Source organism: Dendrobates tinctorius, unplaced genomic scaffold (assembly GCF_039654945.1).
Source record: "Dendrobates tinctorius isolate UK_male_01 unplaced genomic scaffold, ASM3965494v1 ptg000011l, whole genome shotgun sequence".
Classification (NCBI taxonomy): domain Eukaryota; kingdom Metazoa; phylum Chordata; class Amphibia; order Anura; family Dendrobatidae; genus Dendrobates; species Dendrobates tinctorius.
This window is the reverse complement of record NW_027361679.1, coordinates 97,077,401-97,093,593: the sequence shown is the minus strand read 5'-3', so window position 1 is coordinate 97,093,593 and position 16,193 is coordinate 97,077,401. Positions and strand designations below refer to the sequence as shown.

At 42.6% G+C, this 16,193-nt stretch overlaps 1 protein-coding gene across 1 annotated transcript in view; it reads right to left on the bottom strand.

Moving 5' to 3' along the window:
• LMNB2 (lamin B2) overlaps positions 1–16,193 on the bottom strand; it is a 148,982-nt gene that overhangs the window by 89,622 nt on the left and 43,167 nt on the right. Inside the window, exon 2 of the mRNA XM_073545097.1 lies at positions 9,881–10,017. Coding sequence (XP_073401198.1) covers positions 9,881–10,017 — 137 coding nt within the window. The remainder of the gene's footprint in view (positions 1–9,880; positions 10,018–16,193) is intronic.

Here is a 16,193-nt window from a genome sequence, read left to right as displayed (position 1 = left end):
CTTCACAGAAGTTTACAACGCCCGGGCGTGAAAATAAAAAATTCGTATTTTTTCCACAAACATGATCTTTTAGTCACCATTTTTTTTATTTTCCCAAGGGTACCAGGAGAAATTGGACCCCAAAAGTTGTTTTCCAATTTGTCCTGAGTACGCTGCTACCCCATATGTGGGAGAAAACTACTGTATGGGCACACGTCAGGGCTCGGAAGGGAAGTAGTGACGTTTTGGAATGCAGACTTTGATGGAATGGTCTGCGGGTGTCATGTTGCCTTTGGAGAGCCCCTAATGTACCTAAACAGTGGAAACCCCCCACAAATGACACCATTTTGTAAACTAGACCCCCCAAGGAACTTATCTAGATGTGTGGTGAGCACTTTGACCCCCCCAGTGCTTCACAGAAGTTTACAACGCCCGGGCGTGAAAATAAAAAATTCGTATTTTTTCCACAAACATGATCTTTTAGTCACCATTTTTTTTATTTTCCCAAGGGTACCAGGAGAAATTGGACCCCAAAAGTTGTTGTCCAATTTGTCCTGAGTACGCTGACACCCCATATGTGGGAGAAAACTACTGTATGGACACACGTCGGGGCTCGGAAGGGAAGCAGTGACGTTTTGGAACGCAGACTTTGATGGAATGGTCTGCGGTTGTCATGTGCGTTTGGAGAGCCCCTGATGTACCTAAACTATTGAAACTCCCCACAAGTGACCCCATTTTGGACAGTAGACCCCCCACGGAACTTATCTAGATGTGTGGTGAGCACTTTGAACCCCCAAGTGCTTCACAGAAGTTTATAACACTCGGACGTGAAAATAAAAAAATCATTTTTTTTCCACAAAAATGATATTTTTGCCCCCAATTTTTTATTTTCCTAAGGGTAACAGGAGAAATTGGACCCCAAAAATTGTTTTGCAATTTGTCCTGAGTAGGCTGATACCCTACATGTGGGGGTAAAACACTGTTTGGGCGCATAGCAGAGCTTGGAAGGGAAGGAGCACCATTTGACTTTTTCAACTCAGAATTGGCTGGAATTGAGATCAGACGCCATGTTGCATTTGGAGAGCCCCTGATGTGCCCAAACAGTGGAAACCCCCAATTCTAACTCCAACCCGAACCCCAACACGCCCCTAACCCTAGCCCTAACCCTAGCCCTAACCCTAGCCCTAACCCTAGCCCTAACCCTAGCCCTAACCCTAGCCCTAACCCTAACTCTAGCCCTAACCCTAACCTAACCCTACCCCAACACACCCCTAGCCCTAACCCTAGCCCTAACCCTAATGGAAAAATGGAAATAAATACATTTTTTTTATTTTATTATTTTTCCCTAACTAAAGGGGTGATAACGGGGGGTTTGATTTACTATTTATGGCGGTTTTTATGTTTGGCGGCTGTCGCACGCTAAAAGACGCTTTTTATTGTAAAAATAGTTTTTGCATCACCACATATTGAGAGCTATAATTTTTCCGTATTTTGACCCACCGAGTCATGTGAGGTCTTATTTTTTGCGGGACGAGTTGACGTTTTTATTGGTACCATTTTCGGGCACGTGAAATTTTTTGATCGCTTTTTATTCCGATTTTTGGGACGCAGAATGAACAAAAACCAGCGTTTCATGAATTTCTTTTGGGGGGGGTGCGTTTACACCGTTCCGCGTGCGGTAAAATTGATAAAGCGCTTTTATTCTTCGGGTCAGTACGGTTACAGCGATACCTCATTTAGGTCTTTTTTTATGTTTTTGTCGGTTTTATGCAATGAAAACTATTTTATATAAAAAATAATTATTTTTGCATCGCTTTATTCTGCGAGTTATAACTTTTTTATTTTTTTGCTGATGATGCTGTGTGGCGGCTTGTTTTTTGCGGGACAAGATGACGTTTTCAGCGGTACCATGGATATTTATATGCGTCTTTTTGATCTCGCGTTATTGCACTTTTTGTTTGGCGGTATGATAATAAATCATTATTTTTTGCTTCGTTTTTTATTTTTATTTTTTAAGGGGTTCGCTAAAGGGGTTAACTAATGGGACAGTTTTATAGGGCAGGTCGTTACGGACGCGGCGATACCTAATATGTGTACATTTATTGTTTTTTTTTTTTATTATTTTAAAAAAATGAATTTATTGGGGAATATTTTTTTTTTTTTTTACTAATTTATTTGGCGATTTTTTTTAATTTATTTTTACACTTTTTTTTTAATTTTTTTTTACTTTATTACATAGTCCCAGGTGGGACATCACTGTCCTGTGACAGATCGCTGATCTGTCACATCACAGATCACTGTGACAGATCAGCAATCTGTCACAGGCAGTGCACAAGGCTTCCTCATGCCTGCGCTTTGCAGGCACTGAGGAAGCCAGCTTCCCCAGGCCCCCGAAGGCCCCCGTCGCCATCTTGGATTCGGGGGCCTGGGGGATAGGAGTCCCCCGCAGCAGCGCTGCACATTGCGCTGCCGTGGGGGGCTCAGGGAAGCACGGAGGGAGCCCCCTCCCTGCCGATGCTTCCCTTTAACTCCCGGTACACCGCGATCGCGTTTGATCGCGGTGTGCAAGGGGTTAATGTGTCGGGGGCGGTCCGTGACCGCCCCTGACACATTGTGCCGGGTGTCAGCTGTGATAATCAGCTGACACCCGGCCGCGATCAGCGGCGCTCACCACGTGGGCGCCGCTGATCGCGGTAGACGTACTATCCCGTCCCCGGTCATACGGGCCCGGGTACCGTGGACGGGATAGTACGTCTCATGTCAGGAAGGGGTTAAGCCAAAACATGTTTTTCCAGTATCTGCAGTTGAGAAATGCCCTAAATAAGCAGAATGAAGTGTCGCGGGTGGTCCTGCAGTCAGATTTGTTGAATCTTATAGGTCCTGAAAGAAGTGCGAGAGGATTTATTACTTTAATTTATAGGGGCCTGTTGGACATCTTTTTACTGAGACACCCGTTAATGTAAAAATGGATGGCAGACTTGGGTTCCTTTTCGGAATCTCAATGGGAGTCCATATTACAATATATTCATAAGGTCTCTGAGTGAGGCTAAGAGGGTGTCGCAGTTATATTTGGTGCATAGAGTATACAGGTCACCGTTATGGATGATGAAGGCGGGACTGAGAACAGACTCAAAATGTCCGAGGTGTTCTGAGGAAGGACCGGACCTTATGCACATGATGTGGTCGTGTTCTCACCTGCAGCCCTTTTGGGTGAAGGAGCTTAACTTGATTCAAGAAGTGATGGGGGTAAATATTGTGCGTAGCCCGCTGACTTGCCTCTTGGGATGTGTGGATAATATTGCTGTGGAAGAATGTGAGGAATTGGGTATTGCAAGATTGTTGTATGCTGCCAGGAAGATTATCGCGATGCATTGGTTGGATGAAAGAATGTTTGGGGCAGATGGATGGACTATCCAGGTGTGGAGTCTGCAGAGTTATTGCAGGCTAGGCTGCGTCCAGTTTGATTGGTTGGGAGAGAAATTCATATTTATAAAGTTGTGCATCTGATAAGATATGTTTCAATTTACTAAGAGGTGATGTATTAGCTGAAGCATAAAGGATATTGGGATGGAATTGGTGGGAAGGGAGGGGGTACGGGGGTGGGTTATTGAGTTAGGGGGCTAGTTATGTTAAAAAAGGAAAATGTATTAATCTGCTTTTTACATTACATTTTGTATCTGTCTCGAGTTTGTTTCAGACTGTATTACAATATGGTTATCTGTTGTAATAAAAAAAATTTGATTAAAAAAAAAAATAGTACCATCAGATCTAAAGTCTATTTTATAATGTATAAAGTTTGCATGTTAAATTCTGCAGACAAATCCATTTTATCCGCTTAAAGGGAATCTGTCACCGGAAGTTGCAGGCCTATGTAAATGGCCTGGGTCCGGTCCGATGGGCGGTGTTTCTTCTTTTTTTCCACCCTATCCGTGCAACACAGCGAAATTCTTTCGGGACAGTGTACCGGCGCATGCGCAGTAATGATTTTCGACTTTGCCCGCAATTGGGCAAAGCATACTGCTCGTGCGAAAAGCAAGATTGCTTTGCGCACGCGCAAACGATGGAGAAGAATACTGGAGAAGAGCGCGGACGGGGGCCACGGATGAGGTGGAGAAAAAAAAGAAACACCGCCCATCGGACCTATGCCATTTACATAGGCCTGCAACTTCCGGTGACAGCTTCCCTTTAATGACAGAGCCAATTTGCTACTTAATGACCAGGCCAATTTTTACACTTCTAATCACTGTCAGTTTATGAGATTGTAACTCTGGAACACTTCAACGAATCCCACTGATTAGGATTGTTTTTTGAGACACATTGTACTTCATGTTAGTGGTTAAATTTCTTCGATATGACTTGCGTTTATTTATGAAAAAAAGGAAATATAGCGAAAATTTTAAAAATGTTGCCATTTTCAAACTTAATTTTTATGCCCTTAAATTGGAGATATGGCACACAAAATACTTAATAAATGACATTTCCCACATGTCTACTTTACATCAGCACAATTTTAGAAACACTTTATCTTCCTAAGAAGTTAAAAGGGTTAAAAGTTGACCAGCGATTTCTCATTTTTACAACAAAATTTAAAAAAAACGTTTTTGGTTTTTTTTTTAGGGACCACATCATATTTTAAGTCACTTTGAGGGGTGTACATGACAGAAAATACCCAAAAGTGACACCATTCTAAAAACTGCACCCCTCAAGGTGCTCAAAACCACATTCAAGAAATTAATTACCGCAACCCTTTACATGTTTCACAGGAACTGAAGCAATATGGAAAGAAAAAATTAACTTCTTATCAAAAACATTTTATTTCAGAACCAATTTTTTTTTATTTTTGCAAGTGTAAAAAGAGAAAATGAACCACAAAACTTAGTTGTGCAATTTTTCCTGAATACGCCAATACCCCATATGTGAAGGGCAACCACTGTTTGGGCGAACGGCAGAGCTCGGAAGGGAAGGAGCACCATTTGACTTTTTCAATGCAGAATTGGCTGGAATTGAGATCAGACACCATGTCACGTTTGGAGAGCCCCTGATGTGCCTAAACAGTGGGAATCCCCCACAAGTGACACGATTTTGGAAACTAGACCCCCAAGGAACTTATCTAGATGTGTGTGGTGAGAACTTTGAACCCCCAAGTGCTTCATAGAAGTTTATAACGCAGAGCAGTGAAAATAAAAAAAAAAAAATCATTTTTTCCCCACAAAAATATTTTAGCCCCAAATTTTTTATTTACACAAGGGTAACCAGAAATTGGACCCCAAAAGTTGTTCAATTTGTCCTGAGTACGCTGGTAACTCCATATGTGGGCTAAAACTACTGTTTGCAAATTTCAAAAACTGACCATCACATCCAAGCATAAGCATAGTGTGAACAGGTGCATAACCTAGAGTCACCAACTCATATACATTCAAGCAAAAAAGGAAGCACACTGTAGCGCCAAACCATGCAAACATGAAAAATGAATAGCATTACTGCATTAGAAGTATGAAAAATTGAGAAAGTTTAGCACATAAAATGGCCAAGTTATGCGTACCTGGAAGCCACGTTAAGGCATTTCTCGTTTTCCAGGTCCCTATTCTATGCCAATCCTCACTAAGACTGTAGTCTACATCTGAATGGGAGCCTATGAAAAATCCTCTGTTAGGACTGAAGTCTATATCTCTGTGGAGGGGAAATGGCCCTGGTTTGATTAAAAATGCCTGCAGCTAACAGGTGGAGTGCTCAGTCAGAAGGTAAATGAATACAAATTTCAAAAACTGACCGTCACATCCAAGACTAGAATAGGGACCTGGAAAACGAGAAACGCCTTAACGTGGCTTCTAGGTACACATAACTTGGCCATTTCATGCGCTAAACTTTCTCAATTTTCCATACTTCTAATGCAGTAATGCAATTCATTAATCATTTTTCATGTTTGCATGGTTTGGCGCTACAGTGTGCTTCCTTTTTTGCTTAAAACTACTGTTTGGGCACACGTCGAGGCTTGGAAGTGAAGCAGTGATGTTTTGGAATGCAGACTTTAATGGAATGGTCTGCGGCATCATGTTGCATTTGCAGAGCCTCTGATGTGCCTAAACAGTAGAAACCCCCCCACAAGTGACACGATTTTGGAAACCAGACCCCCCAAGGAACTTATCTAGATGTGTGGTGAGCACTTTGAACCCCCAAGTGCTTCATAGAAGTTTTTAATGCAGAGCAATGAAAATAAAAATCATTTTTTTTTCCAAAATTTTTTTAGCACCCAAATTATTTTTCCAAGGGTAACAGGAGAAATTAGACCCCCAAAGTTGTTGTGCAATTTGTCCTAAGTACGCCGATACCCCATATGTGAGGGTAAAACCAATGTTTGGGTGCATGGCAGCGCTCGGAAGGAAAGAAGCAACGTTTGACTTTTTAAACGCAGAATTGGCTGGAATTGAGATCGGACACCATGTCGCGTTTGAAGAGCCCCTGATGTGCCTAAACCAGGGCTCCCCAACCTGTAGCTCAGGAGGCACATGTGTCTTGCGGTCCCATGAATTGTGGCTCGTGACTGCCAGCTTGGTGTATTAGCTCCAGGTCTAGCAAACAGGTATGAGGAGTACATCTCAAAATGGTGAATTTTGTGAGTAGCCCAGCACAACTGCAGATCTGGATGCACATTTACTGGTCTTAGAGGTTTAGAGATGCTTAAGGTATGGTACGTTGGAGGATGGTACTACCTGTTAGAGCAGGTGCTCAAAGCTGGATGTGACAGTGTGTTGGGAGTCCTTGATGGGATAGTACTGAATGGGGGTATTGTGGGAACCCCTGGATATCAGTGTACTGCTTTGGAGAGATCTCAGTGGAAAAGCTTTGGTTATCATTATACCTGTAATGGTTGTCACTACTTTGAAGGTGGTGGGAGCTGGATGTGGCTCCGACCCTCTCTCAGTGCTGAATGTGGTTCTCAAGGTCAGAAAGGTTGGGGACCACTAGTCTAAACAGTGGAAACGCCCCAATTCTAACTCCAACCCACCCTTAACCCTAACCCCAACACCCCCCCACCCCTAACACACTCCCCACCCCTAACTCTAATCCCAACCCTAACCCCAACACACCCCCCACCCCTAACCATAACCCTAAACCCAACTTCAACACACCCCTACCCCTAATCCCAACCACACACCCCCCTACCCCGAATCCCAGCTCTAACCATAACCCTAACCCCAACACATCCCCCTACCCCGAATCCCAGCCCTAACCATAACCCTAATCCCAACACCCCCCTAACCCTAATCCCAACCCTAACCATAACCCTAATCACAACCCAAACACACCCCTCTACCCCTAATCCCAACCCTAACCCTAATCCCAACCCTCGCCCCAACAGGGAAAGTGGAATTAAATACATTTTTTATTTTATTACTTTTCTTTAACTAAGAGGGTGATAAAGGGGGGTGTGATTTACTATTTTTTTTTAAAATTTGATCACTGTGATAGAATCTATCACAGTGACCAAAATGAGCAAATAGGAAAAATCTCCTATTGTTGCAGGGTGTCGCCAGGCAGATCTTGATGGGCGCACTGCGCGTATGCCTGCCATTTTCTTCATGGAAGAAGATGCTGGAGACAGTGGGGGGGAAGCAGGAGGGCCCAGGGACACTGGGAGATACAGGGGACCCCAATTAAAAGTGAAATCTGACTTTTTGCGGTCACCGTTATACCTTTAATAACGGCAATCGCAACACGGGGGTCGGTAAAAACCGAACCATGTTCTCTGGGGTCTCGGCTACTCCGGCAGCCAAGACCCCGGAGAAATTCTGACTCTAGGGGACACTATACACTTTTTCCTCAGCGCTGTTAATTAACGGCGCTGTGATTTAAGTACCCTTAACTGCCGCCGTTAAAAGGCGTATCGACGGTCGTTAAGAGGTTAAAGAGAATAGACCCGTTTTCTGTATTAAAAAAGGCTCATCTACTGGGTGGCATTAACTAAACTTATGAATCCACCCAGCACATGCATTGTGCACTACGGGGATTCTCCTGGATCATAGAGTACGTATGCATTACACATACTAATGGCCTGAGCATGTCCAATGTGCGCAGCCTTGCTCCATACAATTGTATTGAGCGAGGCCAAGTCGTGTCTAGTCACGCGGTTGTCAAATGGTCGTAGTTGACTAGAGGGCACAGCCTCGCTCCATACAAGTGTATGAAGCGAGGCTGCGCCCACTGGGCTGGCTCAGGCTGGGAGTATGTACAACACATACATAACCGCCGATCCCAGCTCAGAAACCGATGATTACCAGCAGGCTTCCTGATATGGACCGGACAACCCCTTTAACCCCTTAATGTCCAATGACGGACAGTCCGTCATTAGACATTTCCCCTGCTTTGATGAGGGCTCCGGTGCTGAGCCCGCATCAAAGCCGGGACGTCAGCTGTTATGAACAGCTGACATGTGCCCGCAATAGGCGCGAGCGGAATCGCCGTCCGCCCGCGCCTATTAACTAGTTAAATGCCGCTGTCAAAGCTGACAGCGGGCATTTAAATAGCATTTCCGGCCGCCGGGTCGGAAATGACCTCATCGCCGACCCCCGTCACGTGATCGGGGGTCGGCGTCATGTTGCCTGGACAACCAGAGGTCTCTATGAGACCTCTATGGTTGTTCCAGGCATATGGCTTTCAGCACCACCCGGTGGTCGGCACTGAAAGCACAGCAGTAAATCTGCTACATATGGGCGATCTGCTCATCGCCCATATGTAGCAGAGCCGATCGGGTTGCGCAAGCTTCTAGCCTTCTATGGAGGCTATTGAAGCATGCCAAAAGTAAAAAAAAAAAGTTTAAAAATTAAAAAAAAAATAAAAAAAAAACCTAAAAGTTCAAATGACCCCCCTTTCGCCCCAATCAAAATAAAACCGTAAAAAAAAAAAATCCCACATACACATATTAGGTATCGCCGCGTTCAGAATCGCCCGATCAATAAAAAAAAAAAAAAAAAAGCATTAACCCGATCGCTAAACGGCGTAGCGAGAAAAAAATTCAAAACGCCAGAATTACGTTTTTTTGGTCACCAAGACATTGCATTAAAATGCAATAACGGGCGATCAAAAGAACGTATCTGCACAAAAGTGGTATAATTAAAAACGTCAGTCCGGCACGGAAAAAATAAGCCCTCACCCAACCCCAGATCATGAAAAATGGAGACGCTACGGGTCTCGGAAAATTGCGCAAATTTTTTTTTTTTAATCAAACTTTGGAATTTTTTTTCACCACTTAGATAAGAGGACATAGACATGTTTGGTGTCTATGAACTCGTAATGACCTGGAGAATCTTATAATGGCAGGTCAGATTTAGCATCTAGTGAACCTAACAAAAAAGCCAAGCAAAAAACAAGTGTGGGATTGCACTTTTTTTGCAATTTCACCGCACTTGGAATTTTTTTCCCGTTTTCGAGTACACGATATGGTAAAACCAATGATGTCATTTAAAAGTACAACTCGTCCCGCAAAAAATAAGCCCTCACATGGCCATATAAATGGAAAAATAAAAAAGTTATGGCTCTGGAAAGAAGGGGAGGGAAAAATGAAAATGTAAAACCAAAAATACCCCTGGTCGTTAAGAGGTTAAGGTTGGACATAGTAGGATGAACCATCTATCCCCAACATAGGGAAACATATGTAGAAGGTATGTTGCTCACCAGAAAGTCCTTTGACCTGACCGATCCATGTAAATAAGGAACACAGCCACCAGTCAGCTGGATGCATAAATATATCCGAAAGAAAAAAATTTAATGCTTGATCCTTTTATTAAAATTGTCCATTTTCAACCCTCAAGATAGTCATATTACAATGCAATGTCACTAGTGACATTCGTTTAAATAAATTGTAATCTGATACAAAGTGTGCAGACAACATCTGCTTACTTACGTTTTTGTTACTTCATCAAAGTCTGACCGATACTTCCCCAACTCAATCTGTAACCTTGCTTTATCCTTTGCGGTTTCATCTAACACTTTACGAGCATCAGCAAGTTCAGATTCATACAGCAGCTTGATTCCGCTAACCTGTATGACAGGAAAACAGCCATTCAGAATCAGTATTGAGCCATACATTGCTCATATTCAAATTCTATTCAGCATTATCTGCAGGAGTGAATGTAAAAATGTTGCAAGACTCATGGAACACACAGACATAGGTCACTTTCACACAATTTTCATGATTCTGCTTTTAGCATTTGTAATCCAAAACTAAAAGACAAAGGGTTAATTGGAAAAAAATAAATTGTTTCTTTCAGCCAATATTTCCGAGTATTGGCTTAGAAACTGTTAACTCTAAAATGTGAAACTAGCCAAACCTATGTTCGACTTGAGGTTGTCTCCTGAAAAACCAACTGCAAAAGATACACACTGGACAGAGTATTTTGTATTACTGGCCAGGGCTGTGGAGTCGGTAAGCCAAACCTGCGACTCCGACTCCTCAATTTCCCTTCCACCGACTCAAACATATATTGCTTATACTTAAGTGAAAAATTTATTGTAGTACAATGTGAACATCAGACATAATATATATTTATTGGAATACAACTTTAGAACACAAAATTGTAAGAAATTGTAAATATGTAATACACTATGTAATATAAATTACATAGATATATACAGTATATATATATATATATATATATATATATATATATATCTATCTATCTCACTATGTAATAAACTATGTAAGTGGCAGAAAACAGTTTTCAACAAAACATACTAAATAACATTTGTGCAGTCTATGAATTTGTTCTAAGAAATAGAATTGCCTCCATCAGATCCTCCTTCATAGATGACCTCAAATCTGACCTAATAATTTTATGGCCAGAGAACAACCTCTATTCACTAACTTTGGTTGGAGGCAAAGCAGTAACCACATGTCAACATCTCTATCAATTTCCAAGTATAATGGAATTGCCTCATGCACAGTCAGTTTTGATGAACGGTTGAATTTTTTTTTTCTTTGAGAGCAAGTGAAACATTTTGCTGAAATATGGTCAATCTGCTTGCTATAGGAGACGGAGTGAAATCTTTTTCCTTGCAGCAACGCTTTGCCTGCTCCATATCATCCAAATACTTGTCAAAGTCAAACTCCTCATCTGATGAGGATGAAGATATGGCAGCAGTAGCACTGTCAGGACCAAAGTCCTCTTGCGCCTGGCAGTCCTCCTGTAGGCCACTCCTCCTAACTGCTACCTCAGTCAGAGCTTCTTTTCCTTTAGTAAGCTGTTGATCATCAAGCAATATACGATGACTTGGGTCCACATAAACAGCTGTCAGAAAAAGTTTAATTTTCCAATAGCTGTGTCTCTCTCCGTTTCATTGAAGCAGAAATGCCATCTGCGATTAAATCTCCTCTTTGGGACAGGCAAAATAGCAAGTTCTTCCACTCCCTTATGAAAATGACAGGAGTTAAATCCTCAGCTTGTAATTTTTTTGTCACGGTAAATAGGTGATTAAGCAATTCCTTCAATTCAGCCACCTGTGTCCATTGACCTTCATTTAGGGTTACCTGAGGGTTCGCCATATCTATAAGAAACGGTTTTAGCCAGGATCAAAACTAGGGGGGGCAGAACCTCATACTGTTCTGCAGAATCTCATACTGCACACCTCAGCTGCTGCAGAACCTTATACTGCACACCCCTACACTTGAAAATAAAGCCTGCACCTTAAGATGTGGTGAATGCAGTCTATTTATTCCAACTATCAATTGATATTGATGTGTTACTGAAGACGAGCAATGCCTGTCCTGGGCGTCCTTTTGGGCAGCTATGAGGTATACCTGACTGGTGCTAAAAAAAAAAAAAAGTCTGTGTGCTACCCGGCTTTCATTCTTTTTGGTACAGATAAGATATGGATAGACAGATATGGATAAATGGATATATAGATAGAGCACATTTCTAATCTGCTTTTGCTATTGAAAACATTATCTATGAGCTTAAAAACCTTTTAGGTGATGCGGTTTTTAAAAAAGCTGATCTCCTTTTGCAGCTGAAAAACGTATCCTCAAAAAACGCAGCAAAAACGCTGTGTGTGAATGTAGCCTTAGCTCAGGAATAGAACAGCCATTTATAGAACATTTCATAACTTTCCAAAATTCCTATGAAAAAATATTCAGCATATTCTGCATTGAACTACTGTACCCAATTTATTATATATTTTAGGAGTCGGAGTCGGTCCATTTTATACCGACTCCAACTCCACAGCCCTGTACTGGCTGGCATAATATTCAAGCTACATTGTGCAACATACACTGCTAAGAATCGGCTCCGCTTGGCAGTTCGAGCGGTAGCTACGTAGCCGTAAACATGGTCTTTTGCTCACCTGCAGTCATGTGCAACCTAGATTCTCATCTACTTAATGTTCTATTGAAATTACAGGTGCTTCTCACAAAATTATATCTAAAAGTTAATTTATTTCAGTTCTTCAATACAAAAAGTGAAACTCAGTCATTACAAACAGAGTGATCCATTTTAAGTGTTTATTCTCTTAATGTCGATAATTATGGCTTAAAGCCAATGAAAGCCCAAAAGTCATTATCTCAGTAAATTAGAAAACTTTGCAACACCAGCTAGAAAAATGATTTTAACCTCTTAGTGAGAGCCAATTTGATACTTCATAACCAGGCCAATTTTTACAATTCTGAACACTGTCACTTTATGAGGTTATGGGGGGGGTGGGGGGGGCAATAAAACAAAAAATACCCAAAAGTGACACCATTCTAAAACCTTCACCCCTTAAGATGCGCAAAACCACATTCAAGAAGTTTAACCCTTCAGGTGCTTCACGATGTGGAAAAACAATGAGCATTTTACTTTTTTCACAAAAAATTTACTTTGGAACCAAATTTTATTTTTTTTTATTTTCACAAGGGTATCAAGAGAAAATGGACCACAAAGTTTGTGGTGCAATTTCTCCTGAGCACACATTACCTCGTATGTGAGGTAAAGCCACTGTTAGGGTACCGTTATACTTAGCGATGCACCAGCGATCCCAACAACGATATGGATCGCTGGTGCATCGCTAAGTGGTCGCTAGTGAGCTGCCACACAGGCAGATCTCACCAGCGACATAGCAGGGGTCGGGGGTCGCCACTTACCTGTCAGACGCGGCGATCCTGACGTCCGCCCGCCCGCGTCCACGCGTCGCTCGTTGGCGCCACAGGAAGCGCCCGACGAGAAATGGTCCAGGACGTTCTCGCGCGATCAGCGATGAGCCGGTTGGAGGCAAGTATCACATGTAGCGATATCGCTAGCAATATCGCTGCTACGTCACAAAACCAGTGACGTTACAGCGATATTGCTAGCGATATCGCTGTGTGTAACGGGCCCTTTAGGCAATTGGCAGGGCTCAGTAGGGAGGGAGCACCGTCTGACTTTTTAAAAGCAAAATTGGCTGGAATCAATAGTGGTGCCATGTCACGTTTGGAGACCCCCTGATGTATGTAAACAGTGGAAACCCCCCCAAATTCTAACTTCAACCCTAACCCCAAAACACCCCTAACCCTAATGGAAATACATTTTTTTAATTTTATTATTTTTACCCAACTAAGGGGGTGATAAAAAGGGGTTTGATTTACTATTCTTATTTTGATCACTGTGATAGGGTTTATCAAAGTGATAAAAAGGAACCAAAAGGAAAAAAAAATCCTATTGTTGCCGGCCGATCTCGGCGGGGGCACTGCACATACGCCCGCCATTTCCTTTCCGGAACGACGGCAGAGGGATTCACGGGGGGATGCAGTGACACCGGAGGTACTGAGGTAGGGGACTCAATTTCTCTCTCCACTGATGTGCGATATCAGAGGAGAGAGAAATTAAACGGGAAATCTGATTTTTTTTTGCAGTCGCAGTTATTCCATGAATAATGGAGTTTGCAACACCGGGGGTCGGTAAAAACTCTCTCTCAAGCATCTGCACACGTGACCGCCAGCAGGAAGGCTCAGACTAACACTGCGTGCTACTGAAGAGCAATGAATACTTTTATGACATTTATTAACACCATTTTTGTGTAGATATGATCTTTTGATGGCCTGTTATTACATTTTGTTGCAAGGTAGCTGCGACCCCCCCCCCACAAAAAAAAAACCCCACGTAATTCTAGTTTTAAGTTTATTTTGATTTGGGCGAAAGGGTGGTTAAATACGCTGCAAAAATGCAGCAAAAATGCTGAAAAGTGACATGCTCTATGTCCGAAAAACGCAGCAAAGCACAAAATCCTGATCACACAAAAAAACAGTGTGTGTGCGCATGAGATTTCTGAAACCTCATAGGCTTTTGCTGGTAATGGAAAAAGCAGCTGAAAATTAGCATAAAAAAACCCATGAAAAAACGCAGCAAAAAAGTACTTTGTGAACGTACCCTTAGAGGCACATGTCAGCTGCTCAAAAAAGCTGACTTGTGCTGGGAAAGATGTGGGCTCAGCGCCGGGCCCACATCAAAGGGAGGGATTCAGACGTGGGTGTATTATTACACCCAACGTCGGAAAGGGGTTAATAGACGAAAAAATCTCTTATAAACATCAGTCGAAAAATTTCAATGTTGAAAGAAAGGAAGCAATCCCAATTTATCAGAAAATTAGCTCAGTTTCAGGAGACTCAGGCCTATAATCTACCAAATAACCTTCCAACTGAGATACCATCATCAGATACTGACAATTCCGACACAAATAGGTGAATATAATTAGAGAGGCACTTATTGTGGGTGGGGTAGTTTCCCCAGTCTGTCTCCATGGAGACAGATGGGTGGACCCTCCAGACAAAAAAAAGTGCCTGGCGAGAATATATATATATCGTGCACTGAAGTGTCGACTTTTGTTAGAGGACACCGGGTGCGTATTTATCGCAAGTCACACATCTGGTCCATGTGTAATCCGTATTTTTTGCGCCCCCATAGACTTGCATTGGCGTATTTCGGCCGGAATACGCCGACAATCGCATCATGCTGCAATTGTCTAGGCCCATAAAATACAGCCGAGAAATATACGGCTGATGGGAGCTGTTCCATAGAGAATCATTGGTCTTTGTGCAATGCTGGGTTTTTACGCCTCTCACTCGTCCGTATTTCTCTCTAGAGTGACCCAGGCCTATTAGTTTAACTCACACCTTCAACTAAGACTTTTAAATAAGCCCTAAGAACCTGAGGACAATCTCTTCTCTGTGGAGATCTGGTCCATGATGCCCATACCTTGTCAAACTTATCTGGGCATTTCCCATTTTGGAAAATAAAGCGCTCAAAAGACAATATTGTGTTTACCATTTTAACCCACGTGGAACAGTTTGTAGGAAGTCTGTCCATTAGTGATGAGCGAGTATACTCCTTTCTCAGGTTTCCCCAAGCATGCTCGAGTGTCCTCCGAGTATATTGTAGTGCTCGGAGATTTAGTTTTCGCCTCAGCTGCATGATCTGCCTGTCTGTTTGTTGTTCCCCTCATCTATTCAGCCTGTCTAGTATCCGCAAATCATGCAGCTGCGGTTACGAAAACTACGGTAAGGCCTGTTTCACATTTCAGTCTTTTAAGGTCAGTCCAAATCCACCATGCTGTTGAAAAACTGATCTGTTTCCGTCATGGCTCAAACTGATGCCACTGGATCCGTTGCAGCTGGTAAGAGTGTGAAATTTAAAGCAACCGTGGAGAGAGAGATTTCACGGCTTTACCGGAATGCTATTCAAGGTTAAAATCCCTGGCAGAGCAAATCTGGCAGGCATGCGCAATAGAAAATAGCGGACTGTTGCTCAGAAAAAACGTTTCAGAGTCCGTATCCTCCGCCCGGGAGCCGCTAGAATTCTGACGGATCTGTCAAAAAAAGGATGAGACGGACGACCATCAGTCAAAATTCGCCCCTAATGTAAGTTTATGGGGGAAAAAACGGATCCGCCAAAAGGGGCGGATCCATTTTTTCTAAAAGTGGCGGATTTTGACTGACGTCAAAAACGGAAATGTGAAACAGGCCTTAGTCTCCAAGCACTACAAAATACTCGGAGGACACACAAGCATGCTCGGGGAAACCCGAATAACGAGTATACTCGCTCATCACTACTGTCCATAAGAGGCAATTACCTTTCTTGCAATAAGGATACTCTTAGGAATATGAGTGAATAATGTGGCCACTCCATCTAAAATCCCAAACAGACACACTAAAGGTTCCAATATGTCAATATTTATTATTGATCGATAGGAAAGTGATTATCTCTATCCAAAAA